This window comes from Megascapheus bottae, chromosome 4 (genome assembly GCF_031878675.1).
Source record: "Megascapheus bottae isolate mThoBot1 chromosome 4, mThoBot2.hap1, whole genome shotgun sequence".
Lineage (NCBI taxonomy): Eukaryota > Metazoa > Chordata > Mammalia > Rodentia > Geomyidae > Megascapheus > Megascapheus bottae.
This window is the reverse complement of record NC_143512.1, coordinates 24,032,352-24,059,159: the sequence shown is the minus strand read 5'-3', so window position 1 is coordinate 24,059,159 and position 26,808 is coordinate 24,032,352. Positions and strand designations below refer to the sequence as shown.

Here is a 26,808-nt window from a genome sequence, read left to right as displayed (position 1 = left end):
ACAAAAACAAACAAAACTAAATGGCAGCTCTGAGGCCCATAACCAACAAAACAGAAGAGAGAGAGAGAGAGAGAGAGAGAGAGAGAGAGAGAGAGAGAGAGAGAGAGAGAGAGAGAGAGAGAGAGAGAGAGAGGCCCATGAGCAGACATAAAAGATGAAAAGCTTGACAACTGCTTTTTCAGGAGGATGAATTAATATCACTACACAAGAAAAGTTCATGTTTATGAATAGGGTAGCCATTATAAAATGAAGGAACCTCTAGCCACATGGACGTTGTACTGAAGCTCCTCCATATAGGCAAATGTGTTGTTATGAGTTCTTCTGTACCAAGGACAGATTTGTTCTTTCCAGTCACTTACCCTCTGACAGCATGAATAAGTCTCAGTGATGGATACGCAGTACGCACTTTGAGTTTATTCTTAAGGATTAATGCATTAACCCATTCCACGTGCTTCTCTCCTCCTTTGACCATGAAAGCAGGAATCCAAAGGACACTGTCATTCAGCATAGACAGTCTATGCACAAATTTTTCTCTGTCACTCTCATTCCGAAAGCCTCCAAATGCTCTTTGCACAACTGATGGGTTCATGGTAATAAAATCTGACTTAGTTCCCACATCTGCAGCAAACTCCACCACAGGGGCTAGATTACACCTGAAGAGAAAACAATTAATGAACAAATGAAAAATAAATATGAAGCAGTCCCTTGTAAAACATGAATAAAAAGAAGAATGAAGGTCTACCATGTTAAAAAATCCAAGTATAATGTTCATGGTAAATTTATATTTTGACTAAATCACCACATATTTAGGATGTGCATATCAAGTATTGGACTCAAAGTGCTATTTATATTTAAATTGTTGTCTAAGAATAATCTTTATTCTTATTTTCACAATGTTATAAGATATGAATTTATAATAAGCAAATTTACATTGTTGAATTCACAAAGGCTCAGTTGGTATGCCAAAAGCAGTCTAAAACATATGCCATTCTGTAAGTAAAACACATTTGAATTGCTATTCCAATCTCCTCTGCTTGTCAAATGCAACTCTCTTCATCAACTTTACACACAGATCTGAATGACTCTGACTTTTCTATACTCTGAAGCTAGAGAGAAAGAACAGTTCCTGGCAGCAGTTTCCACAAACCAAGTTTACAAATGTCTGCTATGGACTTGTAAGGGGAAGAAAATGGAGATATCATATTAAATATGACTATCTGAGACTTTTAAGGCAAGTAGTATAGTTCTTAGTATGAGATAAAAATATTTCCCTTTCTGTTCTTTTCAAGGAAATCCTCAGGGTACCCACTTTTCCTGTTAGGTCATTTCTATGGCTAGAAAAATGCATAAGTAAGAAAGATAGAATTTGTGGGACTGGTCTTTCCACAGAATCACATGAACGTATTAAGAGCCTGGACCTAATTTTGTTCATAGAGCTTGATTCTACTCTTGTTTTAGAGAACTTCCTTGAAAAGCACCTTAAATTTATCTGCTATTAATTTGTGATGTTCTTTTGATTCTACCACATTAATTTTTGACTACATGATTTGAAATTGCTTTTATAAACACCTATTTTGACTTGATTTTAATCAGATGATAAATTTTTAAAAGAATTTAAACAAACAAAAAATTCCCGTCTGAAAAATGTCAATCTATTCAATTTACACTTTATAAAACATACACACACTGAAAATACACTTTTAACTTTCCTTTTATCAATCCTTCAAGAGAATGCAAATTGAATAAATGTTCTATTTAGGCATTTTAAAGGTTGAGTTGCATTGAGACTTCCTTATATTTCTTTCCTTCGATATTTTGTTGCACTAACTGAATTCTCAAGTTAAATTTTAATGAAAAAGTACAGGTGTGCCATGTTATGGAATTCTACCTAGCCTTCCTTATCTCAATTAATTAATACAACCTATTATTTTCAGTTCTCTTCATCGTTTAGTAATAACAACAAATTTCTTTCATCTCACACAATTAAAGTACTTCTATATTACCTAGAATATGTTACTGAGAAGAAAAAATTTAGCAGATGATATATTTGTAAATTAAAGCTTAATGAATATTGTATTAAAGACTTTTCAATTTCCATATCTTCACATACATCATACCATAAGATAAAAAGAACTTTTTCCTACTAAAAATCCATTTCACTGTTTGATATTTGATATTAATCTTTTCCATTACCACAGCAATGGAGGAAAGGACAGTGATAAACCATTGCTGTACATGAACATATGTCAAAGTATATATTCTCTCATGAAATCGTGGGATAGCCAAGTTTCAGTGATATTTGAAGCAATAAAATATTCACCACACAAGCACTGAAATGAATTTGAAGTCCTAATCAAGCTGATTGAATATTGAATTTAATTTCTCTGAGAAAAATTATATTCTAAAGGTCTTATTATGGATTGTTCTTCACACAAAATTTGTGAAAACTTGTGCACATTGACAACTAACATGCCACCCAGAGAGAAAGAGAGAGATAGAGAGAGAGACAGAGACAGAGAGACAGAGACAGAGACAGAGACAGAAAGAATACACCACACATATTTTTGTGTTACAACCTTCAGTAATTGCTTTTAGAATAGTTTCTCTATAGAAAAACATTTATACTTCATATTCTCTATAACATAAAAATATGCGAGTGAAAGCTACACCTGCTTGGTTATCTTTTCATGACTAATATGTACTTATTTGCCATGCTTTTACTTAATTTTGCTTTTTTTGGTCAGTCATGGGGCTTGGATTCTGTACCTGGGCGCTATCACTGATAGCTCAAGGCTAGCACTATGCCACTGGAACTACAGTGCCACTTCTGATTTTTTCTGTGTATGTGGTACCCAGGAATCGAACCTAGGACTTTGTGTATACTTAGGAAGCATTCTACCACTAGGCTATGCTCCCAGCCTGATCTCATAATTATTACTAGCAGCAATTCTGCTGATTGAGCAAGAATCTAAATATCATCTCAATCATTAAATGTTAACCTTTATGAAAATTTTCTTGGAGATTATAGTACTCAAAATTAGCTGGAATGTGTGTCGAGTATTTATGAAATGATATGCAATTACTCATGTTATTCTTAACTGTATAACTTAGAGGAGCATCCAACTTCAAAATAATGGACTTTTATGAGGCAAAACTGCTGAGCACACAGATTAGAGAGTCATTGAATAGACTTATTCTATGTTGTGTTTTGCCAAATTCAATTTTTTTGTGCTACAAGCTACTTTTGAAAAATCAACCCTATGAAGTTGAATGTGCTAAGCAAGCTTCTCATTTACTCTTAAGTTTTCAGATCTGTGTTGATTCCGCATTATTGATTAAACTCCTGAAAAAGTGAGGACATTGATTGTAGTCCCAAATCACATGCAATAGCTTCATAATTCCTTTCAATAAGGTTGAACAGACTTTTCATTTTTCAAGGCCACAAAATATTTACTTTTATAAAATGAAATTAATTGTAAAAGGAACTTTCATTGTGATATATATATACATATATACATACATGCATATACACACAAGCGTATAGATAGATAAATAGATAGATAGATAGATAGATATTCAATTATCCACATCCCTTTTTTTCCCTTCTTTCCTTTTCCTCAATTCCTCTGGTTCTTCCCTCAAACAATCCTGTTTCTACAATCACATCATATTATTTCTGAAAGATTAGATGCCACAGATAAGTGCAATACATACGTTTGTCCTTCTGAGCTAGGCCTTGTTTGCTCAGTAGGATGATCAGGAGATAAGTAATGCTTGTTGCATTTTTAAATTCAGCACAATCCCAGATTTCTCTAGCCAGAAATATTTCTGCGAATTACTAACATTCTCTTCCCCCTTCAATTATATTTCCATGATTTAAAAAAGTTGGGAGTCTCTCATTTATTCATTATAATACAATATTACTCAGAAAATGCTCAGAATGAGCTGGGCACCAGTAGCTCATGCCTGTAATTGTAGCTACTCAAAAGGCTGAGATCTGGGGCCGGGAGTTTGGCCTAGTGGTAGAGTGTTTGCCTAGCATGCACAAAGACCCGGGTTCGATTCCTTGGTACCACATACTTAGGAAAAGTCGGAAGTGGTGCTGAGGCTCAAGTGGTAGAGCTCTTCTAGCCTTGAGAAAAATCCAAAGACAGTGCTCAGGCCCTGAGTTCAAGCCCAGGATTGGCAAAAAAAAAAAAAATAAGTCTGAGATCTGAGGACTGTAATTCAAAGCCAGCCAGGCACGAAAGTCTGTGACTCTTATCTCCAATTAACCACCAGAAAAATGGAAGTGGCGCTGAGGCTTGAAGTGGTAGAGTGATAGCCTTGAGATGAAGCGCTCAGGGACAGAGTCCAGGCCTAGAATTCAAGCCCCATTACTGACAAAAAAATAATACCCAGAATGCTTTCTCTGGCTATGTTACTATTTAATTGTCATACAGTTTTAAAATATAAACTTGGTACAAATTATTAATAATATCAATGAGATAATCTTACGCATTTTGGTGCAGAGGCCCATAACTACAATTCCATATCCAGAAGGCAGAGATTAAGGAGGAAGTTTGGGCTGGCCTTGGACAAAAGCAAGATTCTTTCTCAACAAAACAAATGAAGGAAGCATGGTGGCATATGTCTGTAAATCCAGCTATACAGAAGTTATAGGTAAGATTACAGTCCAATATGGGTTCCAGACAAAGTATACAGTACTCTATGTGAAAGATAGCTATAGCCAGAAAATTTAGGAATGCGGATCAAAAGTTAGAGCCTCTTTCTAATAAGTATGTGTTTTTTGAGTTCAAACTTTAGTATAAATAATAATAATAACAACAATAATAAATTTTAACATATTTGTCCTACACAACTGAGGAGCTATAATAGTGGTAATTATGCCATGCCACTCTTTATATATACATCATATAATAAATTATAGTCTGAGTGGATTATAAGTTAACTCCTTTGTCCTCTTCATCCGTGATCAATATCCAAAGTTCTCACATAATTTTTATCCTCTTCTCTTCTCACTGGTTCACCATCTTTCCTTGCATTAACACTGAAATCCCCAAGCCAAAATCATCTTGATCATTGGAATATTTGCCAAACCACTGGAAAGTAGAAGAGAGACTCCTCTCTCTTGCTCCCAAAGGAAGTTTGTGGTTCTGACTGCTTATACAGTCAGCTTCTCAGCTTGAAAGGTCAAAAGAACAGGGCCACAGAGTCCTGTCTATTTTCACGTTTGTGATTGCACCTGCAGTACTTTTAGGGAGGAGCTGCAATAGGTAACTTGTAAGTCTTTGGCTTTCCTGAGGTGAACAAGGTAGGTTCCAAATAGACCTAAAACCCCTAACTTTGCCTTGTGCCAAGGAGAAGCATTATTTCTACTCAAGATGAACAACTATAGTCACTGTGATTAGAAACCATATCCTAGCCTTGACAGCTTCTAAAAGGACAGTCTAGTTTTCAATGACTCAAGAATAGGAGTTTTAACCCAATGTCTATATATATGATTTTATTTCAGAATTATGGGAAATGTATGTGGAGAAAATTTTTCTAACATTTAGAGCTAGTTTTTAATTTCAAGCAGCCAAGACTTAAAAACATTACACAATGGCCACTCACTTCTGACATTCCACAAATTCCAAGTAGTGTTTAAACAAAGGATTTTAAAAATAGATCATTAATGCTTCAGATCTTTTGAGGATAAGGGTTCATCAAATGTTAGCAAAAGCATTAGAGAACTTCTTGATAAGGCTTTTGTTTGTGAATCATTAGATTAAAATAGGTTTACAAGTGGAACGCTAATTTGTCATAAAGAATGTATAAGAAATAAATATGAAAAATCATTTCAAGGATTTTAATTTTTAATATGGTTAATAGATACAAACATGTACAGTAAATGCTATGTTCACCATTAAGATTAACAATTGATAATATTCTCAACTTGATATAAGTAAATGCAAACAATTCACATCACATAAAAATAATTATGTGACTAAATGCAAGAGGAACATTTTTTACGAACCAGATTTGTTTTCATTCCTGGCAAAGGTGGGAAGAACAGCGTGATATAATTTCTCGGGATTTCCTCAGTGTGAAAATAGAAATCACACTCATCTGAGCCAATTTATATTATCAGGAAATTATGTTAGGCTGTCTTTCCCACTCTTCAAACAAAACAAAAAGACAAGCCGGGCCTGGTGGCTCATGCCTGTAATCCTAGCTACTCAGGAAGGCTGAGATCTGAGGATCAAGGTTCAAAGTCAGCCAAAATGACCTGAGACTTCTATCTCCAATTACCCTCTAGAAAAATGAGAAGTGGGGCATGGCTCAAGGGTAGGATGGTAGCTTTGAGCCAAAGAGCTCAGGGACAGTGCCCAGGCTGAGTTCAAGCTCCAAGACCCCCCCCCCCACACACAAAAAAAAGACAGTTCATCAAATTTACTTAAATTGCAAACATACTATGGAATCATGTAGATTTGGGCAGGAATGATAAATAAGGCAGAATTGTGTAAAAAAAATGGATAAGTTAAACAAACATGTGCTGTTTTCCCCAACTTCTGCTTAAACATTAAAGAAAACAGCTTCTTTTCTCTCCTTAGTCATCTCTGTCAGTAGCCATTTGGGCATTGACATTCCTATCCCAGTGTACATGACCTCAAAGTAATTAATTAAGCTGTCTAATATATATTTTTCTTTGCTTTTCTTTATTGAAGTAAAATTGACCAATAAAAATATGTCTGACATTCAACTTTTTCTGTAAATGAGAATCACAATAATTATGAGACATGAAATGAAATATTGAGAACCTGAAATGAATTGAATTTCCACTTAAAATTTCTTTCCCTACATTAATAATACATCCTGGGCTGTGCTGCTCTCTTTTAGATCATCCTCTTTCCTTTTACAACCTACTGTAATTGTAAATCTTTTTAAAGACTTGCAGCCAAATCTAAATGGAAAGATATACCAAATAGAAATATCATTCTGAGAAACACTGCAGAAAATCCTAAACTTTCTTTATGACACATTTGGCAAATTAATTTGAATGGAATTTAGTTTTAGGTTCCTAGAAATTGGAGCTTAGATGACTGATGGAGCCAAACTGTCATGAATTTAAATATTAAACATATAAATTTGATTCTACAGGGAATATGAGAAATTTCAGACATATAGACATGATCAATTGTACTTAAAATGAAGACTGTGAGTCAAATATTCAGGAGAATAAGATTATCAAATTAAAATTTCATAATACAATAACTCATAGGTAATGACTGTCTTCTTCTATGACTATGAAAGTTACTGTTTGACATATCCAGAACTAGATGTCATTTGGCTTGAATACAGTATTGTATTTAATTTGTACAGTAAACCTCTGTTGTTATATTTTGGCTTTGATGGGAGAAATGAACTGAATTACAAGTAAATTGTTCAAGACTATACAATTGGTAAATGGTAGATGCAATTTTGAAACCCAGTACCCTCGAGCTTCAAGTATCATTTAATCCACTTAATTCCTTGGAATGGAGAAGAATCACCAAGGCAAATATTTGGTCACAAGTTTAGCTGCTTATGGAGGTGATTTGGCTGTGAGTTCCATCATGTACAGATCCTAATGGCTACTCTGAACTGAACTTCTACATGCTGAAAGGGAGAATAAACCTTTCTTCACTCCCCAGAAGTCACTCCTCACAGATGGGGCAGAGGACGAAGTTGTCCTAGTTGTGGAAGATGAGAAAAGCATTTTTATTGAGGTTAATTGAAGTACATATACTAAGATACATAACTCTTATCTTTTTTATTTAGAGGCTTATATTTTACTCTAACTGTACACATTATTAAAATGAAATATTATTGCCAGAAAGATTGGTCTTCTTTAGCCCTAGATCTCAGATTTTCTAAATAATAAGAGACTAAAAAATTACATCAAGATATTCAGAGACTATACAAGGTATTATATGCAATAAACCTAAATGGTTTATTAAACTCAAACATATTCTCTAATATATCACAGTGGACTAAAACAAACTTACAACTAATTCTTCCAAGGTTCAATAAAGACTTGTCTTCTTTTACAATACCCTTATTAAATCTATCATGCTAAGACATTCAAGAAGAGGTATTATAGCCTGAATGTCCCATTGCAAATACACATTTTTAATCAAACTCAAATGTTTCATTTATCAATTTTGGCCTGGGAGCCTATTTAATTTTGAGTGGTTTGACTAATTACACGTTAGCATATGTTTTTTTCAAGAAAGAATAAAAGGAATAGCAAGTAAAGCAAAATGAAATTCAAGAATAAGAGGTTAAAAAAAGACATCATAAGGACAATGATTTGTAGATTTTAGATATTTTTTTCTTAGTTTAAAACTCTAACAGAGCTGGGAATGTAGCTTAGTCGGAGAGTCCTTGCCTAACATGCACGAACACCTGAGGTTTAAGCATTTGAAATCTTTTTTTTTTATTGTTCTTTTTGCCAGTTCTGGGGCTTGAATTCAGGGCCTGGGCACTGTCCCTGAGCCTCTTTGTGCTCAAAGCTAGCACTCTACCATTCAAACCACAGGACCACTCTGGCTTTTTTCTGAGTAGTTTACTGGAGATAAGAGTCTCGTTGACTTTACTGCCCAGACTAACTTCAAACTGTAATCTTCAGACCACAGCTTCCTGAGTAGCTAGAATTGTAAGCATATATAATTAGCTCCCACAAGTTTTGAAATATTTAAGAACAACTATGTAATTATATACAAGTAGTCATACTTTACTAAAGGGGAAAATTGGTAGTTTTCAGTTCTTTGGATCTTCAATTTATTGCAAACTATGATGCAAAAACGCTAAATCCAAAATTAATCTCGCAGTATTTCAGTTTGAACACTGGACTTCTTAGATAAGTGATGTACACTGAGCTAAATTCTCATTCCTTCAAGCCATCTTAAGTGTCCTAAATACTTATACCACATAAATAAAAGCAAAATAACAGCATCAGCCACACAGGACACCTGAGAATGAATATGTAGCAATAAAGTTTACAGATTCTAAGAAATTGAGTGTGAAAGTAGTTAAAAACAACAACAAAATAACAAAGAAACACGATATGGTCTGTATTATCCAGTGTTGGAACTGAAGTACCAACCTAGATGTTATTCTTAGAATGCTACACTTCCCATGTGTGATGATTCAAAGGTCTTCACATTTTTTAAATAAATACTTAATTAAAATTATTTTTGTTCCAAATTTGGATGCAGTATCACACACATGAAGGTGTGTGTACAGTACACACAAACACAAATATACTCATATATAGTCACACAAACATCAAAAAGAACTCTAACAAAAAAGATAGAGTAAAAGAATAAAATTTAAGTCAAATTTCAAAAATAAAAATTTTCTGTTACCATTAAAATATAATGATTCTAAACCTTTGGTACTATATACCACATACATGTATGCATATTTTATGTAAAATATAATGTTTAGACGACTAACATATGTGGAATATGACTTGACGATTCCCTTATGTAGTTTCAGGGGTTTTTGTGATTTCACTACCAAGTAGATACAGCTATATAATAGATACAGTCTGGGTGCTATGTTATGGTTTATCCCAAAATTATACTTTATAATATTGAGGTAAAATGGCTTTTCTTTCTTTAGCAATATGTGAATTTACTGGTTCTTCTTTATCACTTCCATTTAACTGTGAATTTCTTAAGTCTTGACCTTATCACCTGTATTTATCATTAAAAATTGGATTTTTCTTTGAGTAAGAAAATATACACTCCTGTTGCTTACATTAGGAGGAAAAGAAGAACTCTTGAACTAAATGAGATAAATGCTAAATTAGAAAACATAGTGATAAGTGTTTGAATCAATGGTAATTCTATAAGTTCATGAATTAGGAGGCAATTTGTTCATGAAATAAAGCAACTAGAAGGAAAAAATATCAGTCAACAATGGAAGCTAACTGGATCTATTCCAATGGCATTCACTAGCTTATAAGGAAATAGTCATACAATTTCCGAGTCACAAAGGAATTTAAGAAGCCATTTAGTTCAATTGCCTCATTTGGCAGTCAGATCAAGGAACTAAAGTTCAAAGTGGCTTACATTTCATGTTCTAAATCATAAAAATCTGGAGGAAAACCCAGATTTCACTGCTCCTCCCAGATGGCTGAGATATACATTCTGCCCGTCAACAATGACCTTTCATTGCTAATTTTTACAACTTATTTACAACACTAGGAATATACTAAAAGTTAATCCTAAATCATCAGAAGGAAAATTACTATATTTGTACTAGACACTTGCACACATAGTACATCACGTGCTTCAGAACATTAACAAAAATAAAAGATACAGTTTCATTGCCATAGAGTATATAAACGAAATTATGAGTATAGAGATTCCCTTCTTGAATACTTGTTTGTTAAACACATCATCTGAAATATGATGTAAAATCAATGTTAATAAATTCTTTAATAAAAAAGAAATCATGAGCTTAGATAAGTCATTTAATTTGATTTAAAGGGGATAAGGGGAGGCACAGAAATGATGAGACAAAGGTGAACTACTTTAGCAGTGATACTCACTAGACACTATGTTGGAAATGAACACAGTGGGAGGAAGGAGAGGGGAGGGAAAAAAGCTGGGAGAAAATGAGGTAAGAAGTACACTATTCAAAAAGAAATGTAATCACTACCTCTCTGATGTAACTGCAACCTCTCTGTACATCACCTTTAGAATACAAATTTTAAAATAAATTTTTTTAAAAAGTAGATCAAAAGAAGCCAGGGGCTGGTGGCTCACCTCTGTAGTCCAGGCAACTCAGGAAGTTGAGATCTAGGGAACATGGTTCAAAGCCAGCCTGGGCATAAAAGTCCATGAGACTTTTATCTTTAGTAAACTACTTAGATAATGGATTTATTTGTATTTGGTTATTTGAAATTGGGTAGGGAAGGGGGGAAAACCAAGACGGGGGGGGGGGGTGGAGGGGAGGGTAATGGGGACCAAGACATGTGAAAAGGTATCAATATATGTGAATTAATGCACCTTCTATCTGGCAAATATCATGTAACCCTTTTATTAATTACAACAAAAAAATACAAAAAAAGAGAAAAAGCTTGGAGCAGCACTATGGCTCAAGTGTTGGAGCCCAGAGCTCAAGCCTCTGCACATGCAAAAAGATAAAGGAATTTGAAAATCAGATCTAAAATTTTGTATTGTTTGCTTAAGGGGTTAAATTACTTAAGAGAAAGGGTTGTGAATTTTTTTTGCCTTAACCACATTTAAAAAATAAAAATACTTGGATGGAAAAAGTGGTCATTTTAACTCAACAGGAGAAACTGTATAATATAAAATTGCTTTGTGTTTTTGACTTTGGATTCCTTTGATGCTTGATAGATTGTTAGGTTTTGTTAGTGTACATTTTAATAATCACCGGTACATTGTTAAAATAGGTAATAACATGGGTTCTCCCTTCTGTCTGTCATGATGTCATCAAATGTGGAATACACTTAGCCTCACTTAGCCTCGACATACTATATGTGCTTGAATGAAATGGGGACTGACAAAAGTAGCTTGGAATAGATTAGCAGGGCATGGAGGGTGAGGGAAAGTGATAGCAGGGATGAGCCCATCATGGTACATTTTGTGAATATAGGGGCCTGTTTAGTGAAATGTCCTTGTGAGACTAATGGATGCTAATGAAAATGTAGGGAAATGAAAGATCTGGAGTATACTCTATGAAAGTTTCTGATGGGAATGGTGGGGGTGGGGAAGGTGGGGGGGGGTAGGAGGATCAGAAGTTCCAACCCAGCCTGGGTTACACACAAAAAATTAAATTGTTTTTAATGTTTCATAGAAAACCTCAAAGGAATCTGTGAGAAACAATTTGGGTTCTTCTGGATTACCTCTCTCATTGCCATGTTATCAAACTGTAGTGCATTTTCTAAAAGTGGCATATTTTCTTGGTGGCTATTTGCACAAGAGTTCATAGTATCGCTGCCTGTTTGGTTCTCACTTGCTTCCTTCTGCCCATCCCCAGCTCACAAGCTGTCTTAGTTTATTTCTTGCTATCACCACTCACAGATTGTTTTCATGATTACAGGCAGAGCATTCCTAATATGAAAATCCAAGACTTCAAATGAAAACAAACAATGTTGTTGAGAAGCAACCTGAATCCACAAAGGATGCACCATTGTCCAACTGCAGCTGTACTATACTGTTGTATAAAACTGCCTTAAGCCACATCCAAGGTGTGTATGAACCTAAGTGAACTTTATGCTTGGAATTCTCATCGCAAAACTATCTGATAAATATCTAAAATTTTATGTGCTGGCAATCCCAAATATTTCATCAACTTTCACTCTATGTAATGTATTATTTTATTCCCTTAGTTCTTTTACTGAATTCCTCCCTAAATACCTGAAAAGCAAGTTGTTCCCTCTCAGTCAAGAATAATGGGTACTGCATTTTGTTTCTTATTTCTGCCCTCTCCAACCTTCCTTCTACTATTCCTTCTACTATTCTTCTGTTCCAGCACATTAAGGTTACTCTACATGTCTGTGGTTATACAAAAACATGTGCTTCCATGTCAATGTCCCTTTGCATGTCATACTTTTTATTTATTACTTCAGTTCTTCTAACTATGAATATATTCCTTTATATAATTCTGAATATATTAGTCTTCTGATCACAGCAAAAAGTAACAACAAAATCCAAACAAGAAGAAATGAATATATGATCTCTACAGGACATTATCGGATTACTGCCAAAGTCGATGAAAATTCTCCGCATTATAATTCTTTACAATCAATATACAGAAAATTCATGTTGTTCTTCATCTCCAACAAAATAGTAGAGTGGTCCTGATTGTCTTAGGCCAAATCCATGGAATACATTAAGCTTTGTGTTTCATCCTTTCCATAACCCGAGATTTCTTATCATGTGTGCAATGAGTAATTACCAAATGTATCATGATTTACTGACTCATCCTTCCTGTTATGAACCTCAGCACTGTGTTTGTATTGTAAGCAATTGTTTCCCTCTTGTAAGGATCTCCAGAACTGGAAATAGTAACAAAGTAAAAGTCATGGTAACACATAAAGGCTCATGGTAGACTTTGCCAACTTTATTTTTGGAAAACTCATGTCAATTTAGATATTTAAGAAATTTTACTGTATGACCAATATTAATACAACTTTGTGCTAGATCAGTAAGAAAACCTTTGTAATCAATGAAAATTTGTAATTATATAGAATTCTTTTTCAGAAATGAGTGGATATTTTAAATTTTAAATTAAAAAAAATTTTTTTCGGGGGGCCAGGAGTTTGGCCTAGTGGTTAAAGTGCTTGCCTAGCATGCATGAAGACCCGGGTTCTATTCCTCGGTACCACATACATAGAAAAAAAGCCGGAAATGGTGCTGAGGCTCAAGTGGTAGAGCTCTAGCCTTGAGAAAGTCCAAGGACAGTGCTCAGGCCCTGAGCCCAAGCCCAGGACTGGCAAAAAAAAAAAAAAAATTTTTTTCGGTTGGGCCTAAGCACTGTCCCTGAATTTTTCAGCTCAAGGTTACCTTCCTATCCCTTGAGCCACTGTGCCACTTCCAGTTTTTTGGTGGTTAATTGGACATCAGAGTCTCTCAGACTTTAGTGCAAGGGCTGGCTTTGAATTGTGATCCTCAGATCTCAGCCTACTGAGAAGCTAGGATTATAGGCAAGAGCCACCTTACCCAGCTAAAATCCTTTTTTGAAGAGTAAGCTAATTAGAAAAGATAGCTGTGTATTGCATAACTCCATAGCAATAACCACAGCAATTTTCTTATCTAGTGTTGTTTAATATTTTAAAAGTCAAATTACAATCCATTTTGCACATAAGACATAAATTTTATAAGTAAAATTAATTGAAAAACTTATAAAGATTAGCTTTCTAAAACTAAAAAGGATTCACAGATCAGAATTATTTTTTAAACAAAAGTAATATACACATTATATCACACAGGTATTGTTAGTATCCTTAAAACATAAAGTTGGGGGCCTGGTGTGTGGCCTAGTTATACAGGGCTTGCATAGCACACATGAAACCCTGGGTCCAATTCCTTGTACTACAAACACAAAAAAGTCTAGAAGTGGTGCTATGTCTCAAGTGGTAAAGCCCTAGTCTTGAGAATGTCTAGGCCCTCAGTTTGAGCCTAGGACTGGCAAAAAGGGGGAAAAAAAGCAACAAAAATCAACAACAAAAATAATGTTGCCGCACAGGAAGAATTTCAATACCAAACTTTAGACTCTGTTACAGAGCTTTAGTGACCAAAACAGCTTGGTACTGGCAGAAGAAGAGGCCTGAAAAAAAATGGAATAGAACTAGGGACCCAGATATTAACCCACAGACCTATGGCCATCTAATCTTTAATAAGTAAGCCAAAAAAAATAGAATGGAAGAAAGACAGCCTCTTCAACAAGTGGGGCTGGCAGAACTGGTTAAGCACCTGCAGAAAAAACTAAAGTTGGAGCCTTCTTTGTCACCCTGTTCCAGGATTAACTCTAAATGGATCAAAAACATCGAGGTAAAGGCAGATACAATGAAAATTTTACAAAAATAATAGGAGATACACTAGGTCTCCTTGGCACAGGTTGAAACTTTCTTCATAAGGACCCAGAAACACAACAAATCAGAGAAAGTCTAGATAAGTAGAACTGCATTAAACTGCAGCGCTTCAGTATGAAAAAGGACATAGCTAGCAAATTAACTAGAAAGCCTACAGAGTGGGAGAACATCTTCACTAACCATACAACAGAAAAGGCCTTATATCTAAAATATCAACAGCTCAAAAAATTGAATCACTCCAAACTAATCTCCAAAGTAACAACCATCCCATTAAAAGATGGGCCAAAAGACTCAAAGAGCGTCTCCTCTGAAGAAGAAATAAGAATGGCCTATTGACACATGAAGAAATGCTTGACATTTCTGGCCATAACAGAAATGCAAATCAAAACTAAGATTCCACCTCACTCCAGTTAGAATGGCCAGGATCAAGTAATCTAATAACAACGATGCTGGAGGGGATGTGGCTAGGAGGGATCACTACTACACTGTTGGTGGGGTGCAAACTCATTCAACCACTATGGAAACCACTATGACAGTTCCTCAAAAGACTAAACATAGAGCTTCCCTCTTACTCAACAATTCTGCTACTTGGCATTTACCCAATCATCCAGAAACAAGGGCATACTAAAGCCACTAGCACAACTATGTTCATTGCATCACTTTTTACCATAGCAAAGATATGGAACCAACCCAGATGCCCCTCAGTTGATGAGTGGATCAACAAGATGTGGTATTTATACACAATGGAATTCTATGCTGCTGTCAGAAAGAATGACATCACCCCATTTGTAAGGAAATGGAAAGACTTAGACAAATCATACTAAGTGAAGTAAGCCATACTCAAAGGAACTTAGGCTCAATGGTTTCCCTCATTTGTCATAATGAGTATAGACCTTGGGATCTCCTAGCAGTAATTCACAATAGAACAAAATCTAGATAAATAAGGCCATATAGTATAACACTAAATGTAAGGACCTCCAGGAAAAGGAAACAAAAGCCATATTATGAGTGATTGTTGTCCTTAATGTACTATGTCATCTCTCATCTCTTTTGCTGTCCCTTGGTTATCTCATATTATAACAGTATTTTACCTTGTTATCTGATATATTGTATATATGCTTATTTGATTATTTAAAATAGGATAGGAAAGGGGAAAAACAAGATTAAGGGTGGGGGTTGGGGGAGGAAAATGGGGACCAAGACATGAGAAAGGGTAACAATGTTTGTGAAGTAATGCACCTTCTATCTGGTGAATATAATATAACCCTTCCATTAATTATAATAAAAATATATGTAAAATTAATGTACCCACTACCTGACAAATGTAACTGTAACCCCTCTTTATATCACCCTGACAATAAAATGAAATTGAGATAATAAAATAAAAAAGAAAATTAATGTTGCCCTTGTCTAAATAAAACTTTACAAAATTATCCTCATTTCCTCTATTTGACTCTACACAACCTCAGTTGTTTGGTGTTTACTACTGAGCTAAGAAAAAAGTATGTGAAGTGTATGTTTGTGAAAGCAGAATACATTCTTTGAATATAAAGAAACACAAATACAGAAACATATGGAAAATCCATATTCTTGTTTAGAAAACATAAAAAGATTTAGCATTCATGGATATCCAAGCCTATGATGTAAATTTTGTGACAATTTATCCTCCAGTGAGAATGAAAAAGCAATTGAATTATAACAATGCATTGAGTCTGTCAACATAGTCAATTTCTCCAGTTTTCCTGAAATAGATCATCCTTTTTCTTTGGAAGATAGATCATCAAATAGTAAGTCTTCTTTGTCATACTATTTCCTGAGAACTTATATTTCTTCTTAACATTTATAGCTAATGTTTATATTTAGATTTGTTGATACTGTTGTTCATTGAGCAGTTTCCTTTGTTTCTTATATTATGTTTTTGTTATTCAGTGACAGTTAATTCCAGTTATTCAGTGCCACCTTAATATACACTTGATGTATGTAGTTAATCAATTCAATTAGCTTTATAATTATATCAGGCAATGAGAATATTTATTCCTAATCAATTGACTTCCCTTTGGAGACTGTTGAGCAAGGTAGCACTAAACTACATTTTTACATTTTATCCTAAATGATAAACTTTAATTAAATTCCATTCTTTGTGTGTGTGTGTGTGTGTGTGTGTGTGTGTGTATGTATCTAGTTAAATATCATTCTTCATCAATTGAGTTTTACAATTACATTTCCTACTTTGTACATTTTATGATAAAATCTCAGCTATTGATAAGACTTATAATTAATATCACTGTACTATGAAATTATTTTTAAATATCTAATTTCTAATCAACTCAGTTTCGTTTTCTTCAAAGTCTCTGAAACATGTCATTGGATAATTTCTCATATTTGTGAATTTTTTGTGGGAAGTTGGGTCATCTTCCTTTATGTTTGACACTATATTTGGATTTTAATTTTGGAATTAAGTAATGCATAAATTATGAGCTGGCCAATATATGAATAAAATCCAAATTTTTATTAAATCCTATTGAATTTCTTCATTCACTCAATCATTCAATACTATATTCAATTCATGCTATATACTTTAATGTGCCAGTTTTATTGCTAGATCCTATTATAACTGAATTGGATATGGTAGAGAAAGCTCCACCTTGCCTAGAATGTACTGTCCCAGTCTGAACATCCCATATGTGAGAACACACTAAAAACCTGAACACTGTGATTAGATGCAGGTTTTGGGTCAACAAGCCTTGTTCAAATCTTGAGTTTCTATATTTCTGACAAGTTTTCAGTTAAGGTTTCAGTTTTGGATCATATACAGTCTGGACATTGTTCTATGAAAAAAATGCAGAATATGTTGCTTGTCACTTCCCACAAAAAATTCCAAAAGACTTTGCAACATCTGCTTTTATGACACATTTTAAAATTAATGATTATATATAGTGGAATAAGTATTAGGGAGGGTTTGGAAAGTGATGGAGTTCTTTTATTACATGATGTCAATAGATAGGTAGTCAACATGCAAAGTAATACTGTATATCAAAATCAAACTTAAATTAAAACAATTAAATATAAAGAGAATAAAAACTTTTATCCAGTATCACCTACAGTTAACTGGGATTAGCCCCTTGCATTCCATGTTAAGCTATGGTTTTCCTGTGCAGGCATATTCTTAACTCATATTCTCTATGTGTGTATTGATCTGTCTCTATATCATCCATTCACCTATCACCTTTCTGGACTTTTAAAATTTTTTCAATTACAAACTCACCCATCCATCCATTTATCATCTATCTACCTTTTTATTTTCAATATACCCCTATGTATCTAGTATATTTAAGAAATCAGACTATAAAAACATGAAAATATGTTACAGCACTAAATTTTATATCTAATTTTCCCCTTATTTCTGTTTGTACACCTCATTTCTATTGATATCAGAAGTAAAGAATCAATAGGAAAAATACTTAGAATTTCTTGTTTATTAGTTAATGTTTAAAACTACATTACATAAAATTAAGCCTCTCTGTGCTTTACAATAACAAGATGTGACAAGATGTGAGTGACTTTTGAAGAACTGAAAAATTCATCCTCAAGAGGAAAAAGAATACTTGAGACACAATTGCATATGCAAGTTGATTTTTGTACAAATAATGATCTGTGCCTACTCCTACTGATAAATCTTATAGAGGAAAATCATAATTTCTTGTAGTTTCAATAAAGTAAAAGCCAGAGTACTCACTCAAACTTTCTGTCAGTCTTTGAAGAAATAAATCTGGGAAGCTGGGCACTATGGCTCACACCTATAATCCTAGCTACTCAGGAGGCTGAGATCTGAGTATTGAGGTTCAAAGCCAGCCCAGGCATGAAAGGAAAGTCCAGGAGACTCTCATCTCCAATTAACCACCAGAAAAGAGGAAGAGAGGCTGTGGCTCAAGGGGTAGGGCTGTAGCCTTGAGCTGAAGAGCTCAGGGACAACGCCCAGGCCCAGAGTCCAAGTTCTAGGACTCATAAGAAGAAAGAAAGAAAGGAAGGAAGGGAGGGAGGGAGGGAGGGAGGGAGGGAGGGAGAGAGAGAGAGAGAGAGAGAGAGAGAGAGAGAGAGAGAGAGAGAGAGAGAGAGAGAGAGAGAGAGAGAGAGAGAAAGGAAGGAAGGAAGGAAGGAAGGAAGGAAGGAAGGAAGGAAGGAAGGAAGGAAGAAAGAAAGAAAGAAAGAAAGAAAGAAAGAAAGAAAGAAAGAAAGAAAGAAAGAAAGAAAGAAAGAAAGAAAGAAATCTGAAAGGTCATCATAAAATACTATTTCCTCTCTTGCTTCAATTGGCTTGTTTCATCAGCTAGGTGGTAAATGCTCCACCCATATGAGTTATTCTAGCCAAATATTTGCTAGTTTCCCAGACAAATGGTGGATTTGCCATCACAAGGCCTTCATCTCATTTTATGGACTACTATTATCAGAGAAGATTATAGGTATAAAGGAATATATCCTCAGTTTAGGGCAGCTGTGTCAAAAGACTGACTTTATCTTCCTAGTTTCGTCAAACCTCCTCCTGTACAACCTGACATGTACATAATGAGGAATCAATCACCTACTTGTATCTAGAAGTGTAAAAATATAAAAATACCTTGATCATAATATGTTTAATTCTCTTGTTTGAAATATGATTTTTTTGGAACAAGAGATTCAGTTTGTTATTCTTTTTTCATTCTATGTTATACTCTGAAGTACAGGTAAAGATGATAGGATTTCATTTCTTTATATCTGTTCCATTTCATAGAAAAGGTCATTCTGAAGTACCAATTAATACCAAATAAATTTTTTTTCTAAAAATACTGCTTTGGTTTAGAAATAAATAGGTCAACTTGAACATAATGCATTGTTGGATTGGGTTCTGGGAAAGTTGCTCCATTAACTCATTCCCTCACCAACCAGAGCAGCTATGTCATTCCTCTTCAAAACCTTGCATCTTATCAAAAAAAGGAAGAAACAGAAGAAAGGGAAACTGAGGGCCAGTGACACAGGCCTGTAATCCTAGCTATTTAATAGGCTGAGATCTGAGAATGGCGGTTCAGTGACAGTGGGGCAGAAATGTCCCCTTGAGACTCTTATCTCCAGAAGTGGCAGTGTGGCACAAGTAATAGAGTACAGGCTTTGAGCAAATGCTCAGGGACAGCATCAACCAGGCACTGAGTTCAGGCCCCAGTACTAGCAAACAAACAAACAAACAACAAAAAAAATCCAAACCAAAAACCAAACAACAACACAATTGCAAACACACACTGGTCATTACAAGCAGCCAGCCCATCATACCTACAACTACAAGATATAAAAATATGTCTCTGGAAAAGTAAGAAATTTGAAAATTTGCCGGGTGCAGTGGCTCATGCCTATAATCCTAGCTCCTCAGGAGGCTGAGGAGATCTGAGGATCTCGGTTCAAAGCCAGTCCAGGCACTAAAGACGGTGAGACTCCAATTAACCAAGAGAGATGGCAGTACCCTTGAGCTGAGGAGCTCAGGGAAAACACCATGGTTCCAAGTTCAAGCCCCATACCTGATCAAAAAAAAAAAGCAAGAAATTTGAAATATTCTATTAGTTTTTGCTAAAAATTTGAGATAATTCCAACATTTTTTAGATGGGTAGCAAAGTATTTTAAAGAATGAGATTTTGTTAAGTTAGAAAGCAAATATTCTAAAGCAAATATGGGCAACAAAGAATTTCAAGAAAAAGCTGGATGCAGAGGCTCACGCCTATAATCCTAGCTACTCTGGAGGCTGATTTATGAGGATCAATATTCAAAGCCAGCCCAGGCACAAAAGGACCCGAGACTCTTATCTCTAATTAACCTCTAGAAAGCGGGAAGTGAAGCTTGGCTCAAGGATAGGGCAGTGGCCTTGAGCTGAAGGGCTAAGGCACAGCACCCAGGCAGAGTTAAAAAAAAAAAAATCAAGAAAGAATGAGGTTTTGTTAAGTTTTAAAGCAAATATCTAAGTCCAATTAGGAGACTGGAAATATCCCTTATGATGTTTTTGGACACCCTGTATCCATAATGAAGTGATTTATTGTTGATGTTAATAAGCTACATTAAAATTGTGGTTTTAGAAGATTATTACAAGCGTCAGGTTACTAAGCAAAAGCATAAAATAACTGTCAAAATAGAAAATTAGTATTCTAGAGAAAAGATAAAACATCTATAATAACTTTAAAAAATCTACCAGGTGAATATTTAATTTGTTAACTCAACCTCTGGTAGCTGTCACTTTTGCATTGCATTTAAATCAATCATAGTCATACTTTCCAACTATTCATTATAAACCATCAACCTCAAGATGAAGTCAATTTACTTTTTACTCAAGGAAAAATGGGTAACACTAGATTCTGTTTTATTCTGGACAGAATTTCATTGATCTCAGAGCTTTCTATGTCCTTTAATTAAGCTTTTAAAAATAACTAAAATACAGTGTAGGCACTGGGAGAATAGAGTTCAAAATTAACATTGCCAGAGAGAAGAATGATTTCTGTGGCTTATTTGTTTAGAAAATATTCTAATTAACAAAATAGAGGAAAATGAATCATGTACCAACTGACAAGAAGAAACAATCTTTATTAAGAAGTGACAGTTTTCATACTCATATATTCTCATATTTTTTGCTCATTTGTTTTTCCTATTTTGAATGACAGTCTTTTAGTGCTAACTGAACTTTGTCACCCTTTACTATTCAATTGTAACCAACTGCTAGTGTCTTGTTTACTGCTTGAGTAAAGAAGGTAAATTTTCAGCATACAAATATTGAGAAGAGCTTTTAAATATTATAGAATGTGCTGGTGAGCATTCATAAATTCATAATTAAAATGATAATGTGAGTTCCAAAGGAATCACTCAATTAGATATTAAAAAGCAAAGATGGTCTTGCTGGAATGATACATTGTATACAAGAGATACTTTTTATTTTTCCTGACAATGTCAGATTTCTTCACAGGAAAATAAAAAAAGCAAACAAATTTGAGTTATATTCCTCTGGTACACATATTAATTGAAAAAACACCTCTACTTCTAGTTTTGGAAAGTAGTACAAATATACAACAGAAAATAAGATGGTTGTGACAAATGTTGTTATGCCTTTATTAAAATGTTTTGCCTTGCTTCTATACATGTTAGGCATTCCATAATGCAAGCATAAACTTGCAGGTTTGGTTGCTACTTAGTTCTTATGAAACTTAAGAAATATCGTAGCTTGGACAAATACAAAGAGATATCTAAAGTTCTAGTTCTAGATATCTAGAGGTTCTAAGAACCCTTACCATTAAAACATTCAAACAAAAACCAATGGTTTTCATATTGCAAATTGGTATAGGAAGGTTTAAACTACTTGCTTTAAAAAATGAAAAATTTAAGATCATAAAAATTGATCAACCTGACCAATAGATTTATTCCTTATAAACATAAAGAATAATATAACAGGAATGATGAAAGTTTAAGAAACAAGATGGGTCTAAAAATACCATATTTCACATAGAGGACCTGCTTTTCTACGTAAACAGCATCTCAATGGATTAAATTTTACTGTAGGAAAATTGTCACATAGTTCTCATAAAGTTTGTAGTACAGACTATAATGTAATATATGGAGTTTTGTTGTACTATTTTTTCTTTTTTTTTTGTCGGGGTAATATATAGAGGGTTTACAGTTACATTTGCCAGGTAGTAGGTGCATTACTTCTCACACATTGATACCCTTCTCATGTTTTTGTCCCGATTTCCCACTCCCCCCCATCATCTTATTTTCCCTCCTTCCTTTTCCTATTTCAAATATACATATATACAATATACCAGGTAACAAAGTCAGACACAGTAACAATATGAGATTAACAACAGGGTAAAAAAAGAGAAGAGAAATAACATAGTACATTAAGAACAACCATCACTGAAGATAAAGGTCCTGTTTCCATATCCTGGAGATCCTTTCATTTAGCCTCATCCTATATGCCCTTATGTACTTAGGTTTTGAGCTATAGTAATCCTCTGCTAGGAGAGTCCTAGATGCGTATTAATTATTACAAATGCAGGAAACCATTGAGCCTATGTGCCTTTGGATCTGACTTACTTCACTTAATATGATTTTTTCCAAGTCTTTCCATTTCTTTATGAATAGGGCAATGTCATTCTTTCTGATGGCAGCATAGAATTCCATTGTTGTAGATGTGGTATTTATGCACAATGGAAGAACAACATTGCCCCATTTTTAAGAAAATGGTAAGACTTCGAAAAAAGCAGATTAAGTTAAGTAAACCAGATCCAAAGGAACATAGGCTCAATGGTTTCCCCCATTTGTCATGAGTATAGACCTTGAACTCTTCTAGCAGAGGTTTACAATAGGGCAAAAGCTAGATACATAAGGACATATAGGACGAGGCTAAATGAAAGGACCTCCAGGATATAGAAACAAGAGCCATATAATGAGTGATTGTTGTTGTTAACGTACTATGTTATTTCTCATCTTTTTGTCACTACTTTGTTATCTCCTATTGTTACAGTATCTTACCTTGTTATCTCATATATTATATGTTTATTTGAAATAGGATAGGGAAGGGGGAAAACAAGATGAAGGGAGGAAAATAGGGACAAAAACATGAGAAAGGATAGCAATGTTTGTGAAGTAATGCACCTTCTATCTGGCAAATATAATGTAACCCTTCTATTAATTACAATAAAAATATATTAAAAAAGAATTTCATTGTTGTACTTTTGTAACAGTCCTGTGGCTTGAATTCATGGCCTGAACTGAGCAGTGTCTCTGGGACTCTTTTTTTTTTTTCCTCCAGGCTAATGCTCTACCACTAGACCTGCACCCCTACTCACTTCCACATTTTTAGTGGTTAATTGGAAGTAAGAGTCTCTTGGACTTTCCTGACTGGCCTGGCTTTGAATTGCAATTCTCAGATCTCAGCTAGGATTATAGGTGTGAGCTACTGGTACACAATATTTGTTTTTATTTAAAATAAATTGAATGAATGAAGAGTCAGATAACTCACTTTGTTCCAGATTAGATAGTAGACTACAATCCAGGTAATGGCTAGATTAACTGTTTACTCAATAAAAGACATCTTGAAGGCTTTTGCATTAGTTACAAAAAGAAATTACATCCTTTTCTGAGACCTAGTTACCAAAGGTTTGCAAAAGATGACAAATGAAAAGGTGAGAGTTTTAAAGGAGAAAATGTGAACCTATCTTTCTAGATACCCAAGAATTATTTGAAAGCAAGACTAAGTGAATTCTATATAAGTAAGTTCCTTTCATGCAGAGTGAGTCTGTTCCCATCCATCGTTCTTTATGCTCCCTTCTTTCTTTTCCTCATTCCCCCTTTCTTCCATCTGTGTTTATTGCCTGTCTTCTTGCCTACCTACCTTATACAAATATTTACATGACATATAAACATGGCAGATAAATTCTCAAAAGACTAAAATAATGCATTGCAAATGTATCTCTCCTGCATTTTATTTAGGGGGAGATAAACAATAAAGCTATAAATATGTAATGCAAAATGCCAAAGGGAACAGTGACAAATTCTGATAGTGGTAGAGTATATTTCAGTGTAATCCAGGAAGATTTGGGCTATAGAATAAAGGCATCTGAGATTGGGTAGATGAATTAATAAACTATTGTAGACTTCTAAGAAACAATGTTTGGATAGCATGAAAAATCACCAGATTTAGAATAAACTTTGGAAGGTAATTTGGTAGTTACTTCTAAATAAGGAGGAAAAAGAATCAAGGCTATTTTCTGGTGATTATATTTTTCACCATGCATATGTAACCTGAAGAGAAAATTAAATAAATATATGCTCATGGGAGGAGATGTAACTCTGGAACAAAAAAATAACCAATAATTTATGTATGTCTGGGTTCAAGTTTCATATATAGGCAATAATCATATAAGGAAGTAGGTAGCTATGGAATAATCTAGCAGGTTGTAAATTTACAAGAATGTGTTGAAAAAATGTAAAATGGTGTTCCAAAGCCCCCAAAATATACTCGAACACTTAAAAAAACTAATTTTATTTGTGAACTTTTGTTAATGTAACTCTCGTTACAAATTATAAAGGTATGTTTATTATGAATGGGAACTATGTTTTCCGTACAATATATCTGTATATTACAACTTTTGTAATTCCATATTAATCTGCTGTGAAGTAACTATTTCTCTATTACTCAAGAAAATTTTCAAAGTGTTTTTCCCATACCACTTGTTTTTGTTTTGTTGTTTCTGGTTTTTTGTTTTGTTTTTGTTTTGTTTTTGCTAGTCCTGGGGCTTGAACTCAGGGCCTGGGCACTGTCCTTGGACACTTTTTGCTCAAGGTTAGAGCCCTGCCACTTGAGTCACAGCACCATTTTCGGCTTTTTCTGAGTATGTGGTACCAAGGAATTGAACCCAGGGCTTCCTGCATGCTAGATGAGCACTCTACCACTAGGCTATGCTCTCAGCCGCACACCACTTGTTTTTGTCAGTTATGTAGGCAAAAAATTTTATGTTTAAAGTTTGAACATGTGGATAATATATACTCAGTAATTCTGAAAACAGATAAAGAGCCCATTAAGGTTGAATATGTTGAAATGTAACTGACTGAAATGAAACTTCACATTCAAGTTCTCAAATAGGAAGTTGCAAAGTTAGTACTCCTGCTAAAGCATGTATTGTCAGTTGGTAAGCAACACTAGCCCTAGACCACATAGCAGAACTGAAAATCCACTGGCCAGTACTGTGGTAAGGCAGATTAAAGTTTTAGAGATAATAGAATATACCATTTTGGAGGTAAATAGTATACTAGAGAGAAGTGATGGAGACAGAATTGGAGTTATTGTCGAAATGATCAAAAAGCATTCAAGGTTAGAATTTGAGTTTAATGATGTAAACAGATTATATTTTGTTTTGTTAATTTGTCCTTCATGGGGCTTGAACTCAGGGCCTGGGTGCTATCTCTGAACTTCATCTCCTCAAGGTTAGTTCTTCCACTTTGAGCCATAGTGACACTTCCAGTTTTCTAGTGCCTGTGTTATTAAAGACTGAGAGAGTTGTCATGTCCTTAGATGCTTGGTACTTTGCTGAATGAAACCCTGAGTTGATTAGCAGGTAAATACATTCTCAATAACTTGTAAAATTCTGTTGCTATAACTGCCAGGTTGCCCAGTGTTTTTATTTAGCCAGTGAAAGGGAGCAGAGTTCTTATATGAAGAGGAAATAACAAGAGACAAGCAGTAGGATTTCATGTAATGGGAATTTTTCTCACTAATAGACTAAAGCCCAGCAATCTATAAACTTACAGCCTAGCCAAATGCAATTGTAGGAGAGAGATATAAAGTGCTGGATGTCTGAATGCAAGGAAAATGAAAAGAAGAGACTGATGTAATTCAAGGAGTGCCATCAGGCACTTTTAATATGGGAAGGAGGTAAAAATCTACTTCTAAGGGTACAATATAATTTGAGTAAATTCATTTTTTGAACTGAAAAAAATGCAAACAATCCAGTCCATAAACCTTGCAGCAACAGAGCCAGAACAGAAAGTAAAATCAAAGAATGGCTCTTAAACTACGATTTTAAGCTTCTCTCATTGCCCACATGTAAAAGCAGTGTTCAGTGTAGAGTCAGAGATGATGTTGAACTTACCAGCTTGGGCAGACCCCAAGGCCAACGTTAAGAGAAACACAGAATCAAGAAAGGAGTCATGCTTAAATCACTGTTTTCTAGCACCAATAACATGTTAAAACTATCTTCCTTACATTGCAATGTCTTTCCATGTATTTTAACATGCATCTTTATGTGTGTGCTTTAGTTACTGCACAAACTCTAAAAGCCTTACAATTCCTTTATAACCAAATGTTACTCTGCCATCCATGTCTGAAGCACTCTAATGTTTATAGTTACTTTTGTAATACAATTGTGAGTTTTTCAAGTGTAGTACAGTTTTTTTAAATAATGTATTAATTGTGATTGATATATTCACAATGTATTACTTTCTTTTGAACACTAGGTCAGAAAGATTTTTTAAGATTTCTATATTCACATGTATTCCAGTGTGTCTATAGGGATTTCAAATATTCACCAAATATTCATACTTTCCCTCTTATCTTTACCTTATGAGACAAATTTTATCTTTATATTATACATATATGATTCAGCACAAGTCTCATTCATTCGGCAGTCCCCCAGAAGCAAATTGATTCAAAA

The 26,808-nt window shown here is 34.5% G+C and overlaps 1 protein-coding gene across 1 annotated transcript in view; it reads right to left on the bottom strand.

The window, feature by feature from the left end:
- The window catches only part of St8sia4 (ST8 alpha-N-acetyl-neuraminide alpha-2,8-sialyltransferase 4), an 82,978-nt gene that overhangs the window by 39,118 nt on the left and 17,052 nt on the right, over positions 1 to 26,808 (bottom strand). Inside the window, exon 4 of the mRNA XM_090331582.1 lies at positions 360 to 653. Within this exon, the coding sequence (XP_090187708.1) occupies positions 360 to 653 (294 nt within the window). The remainder of the gene's footprint in view (positions 1 to 359; positions 654 to 26,808) is intronic.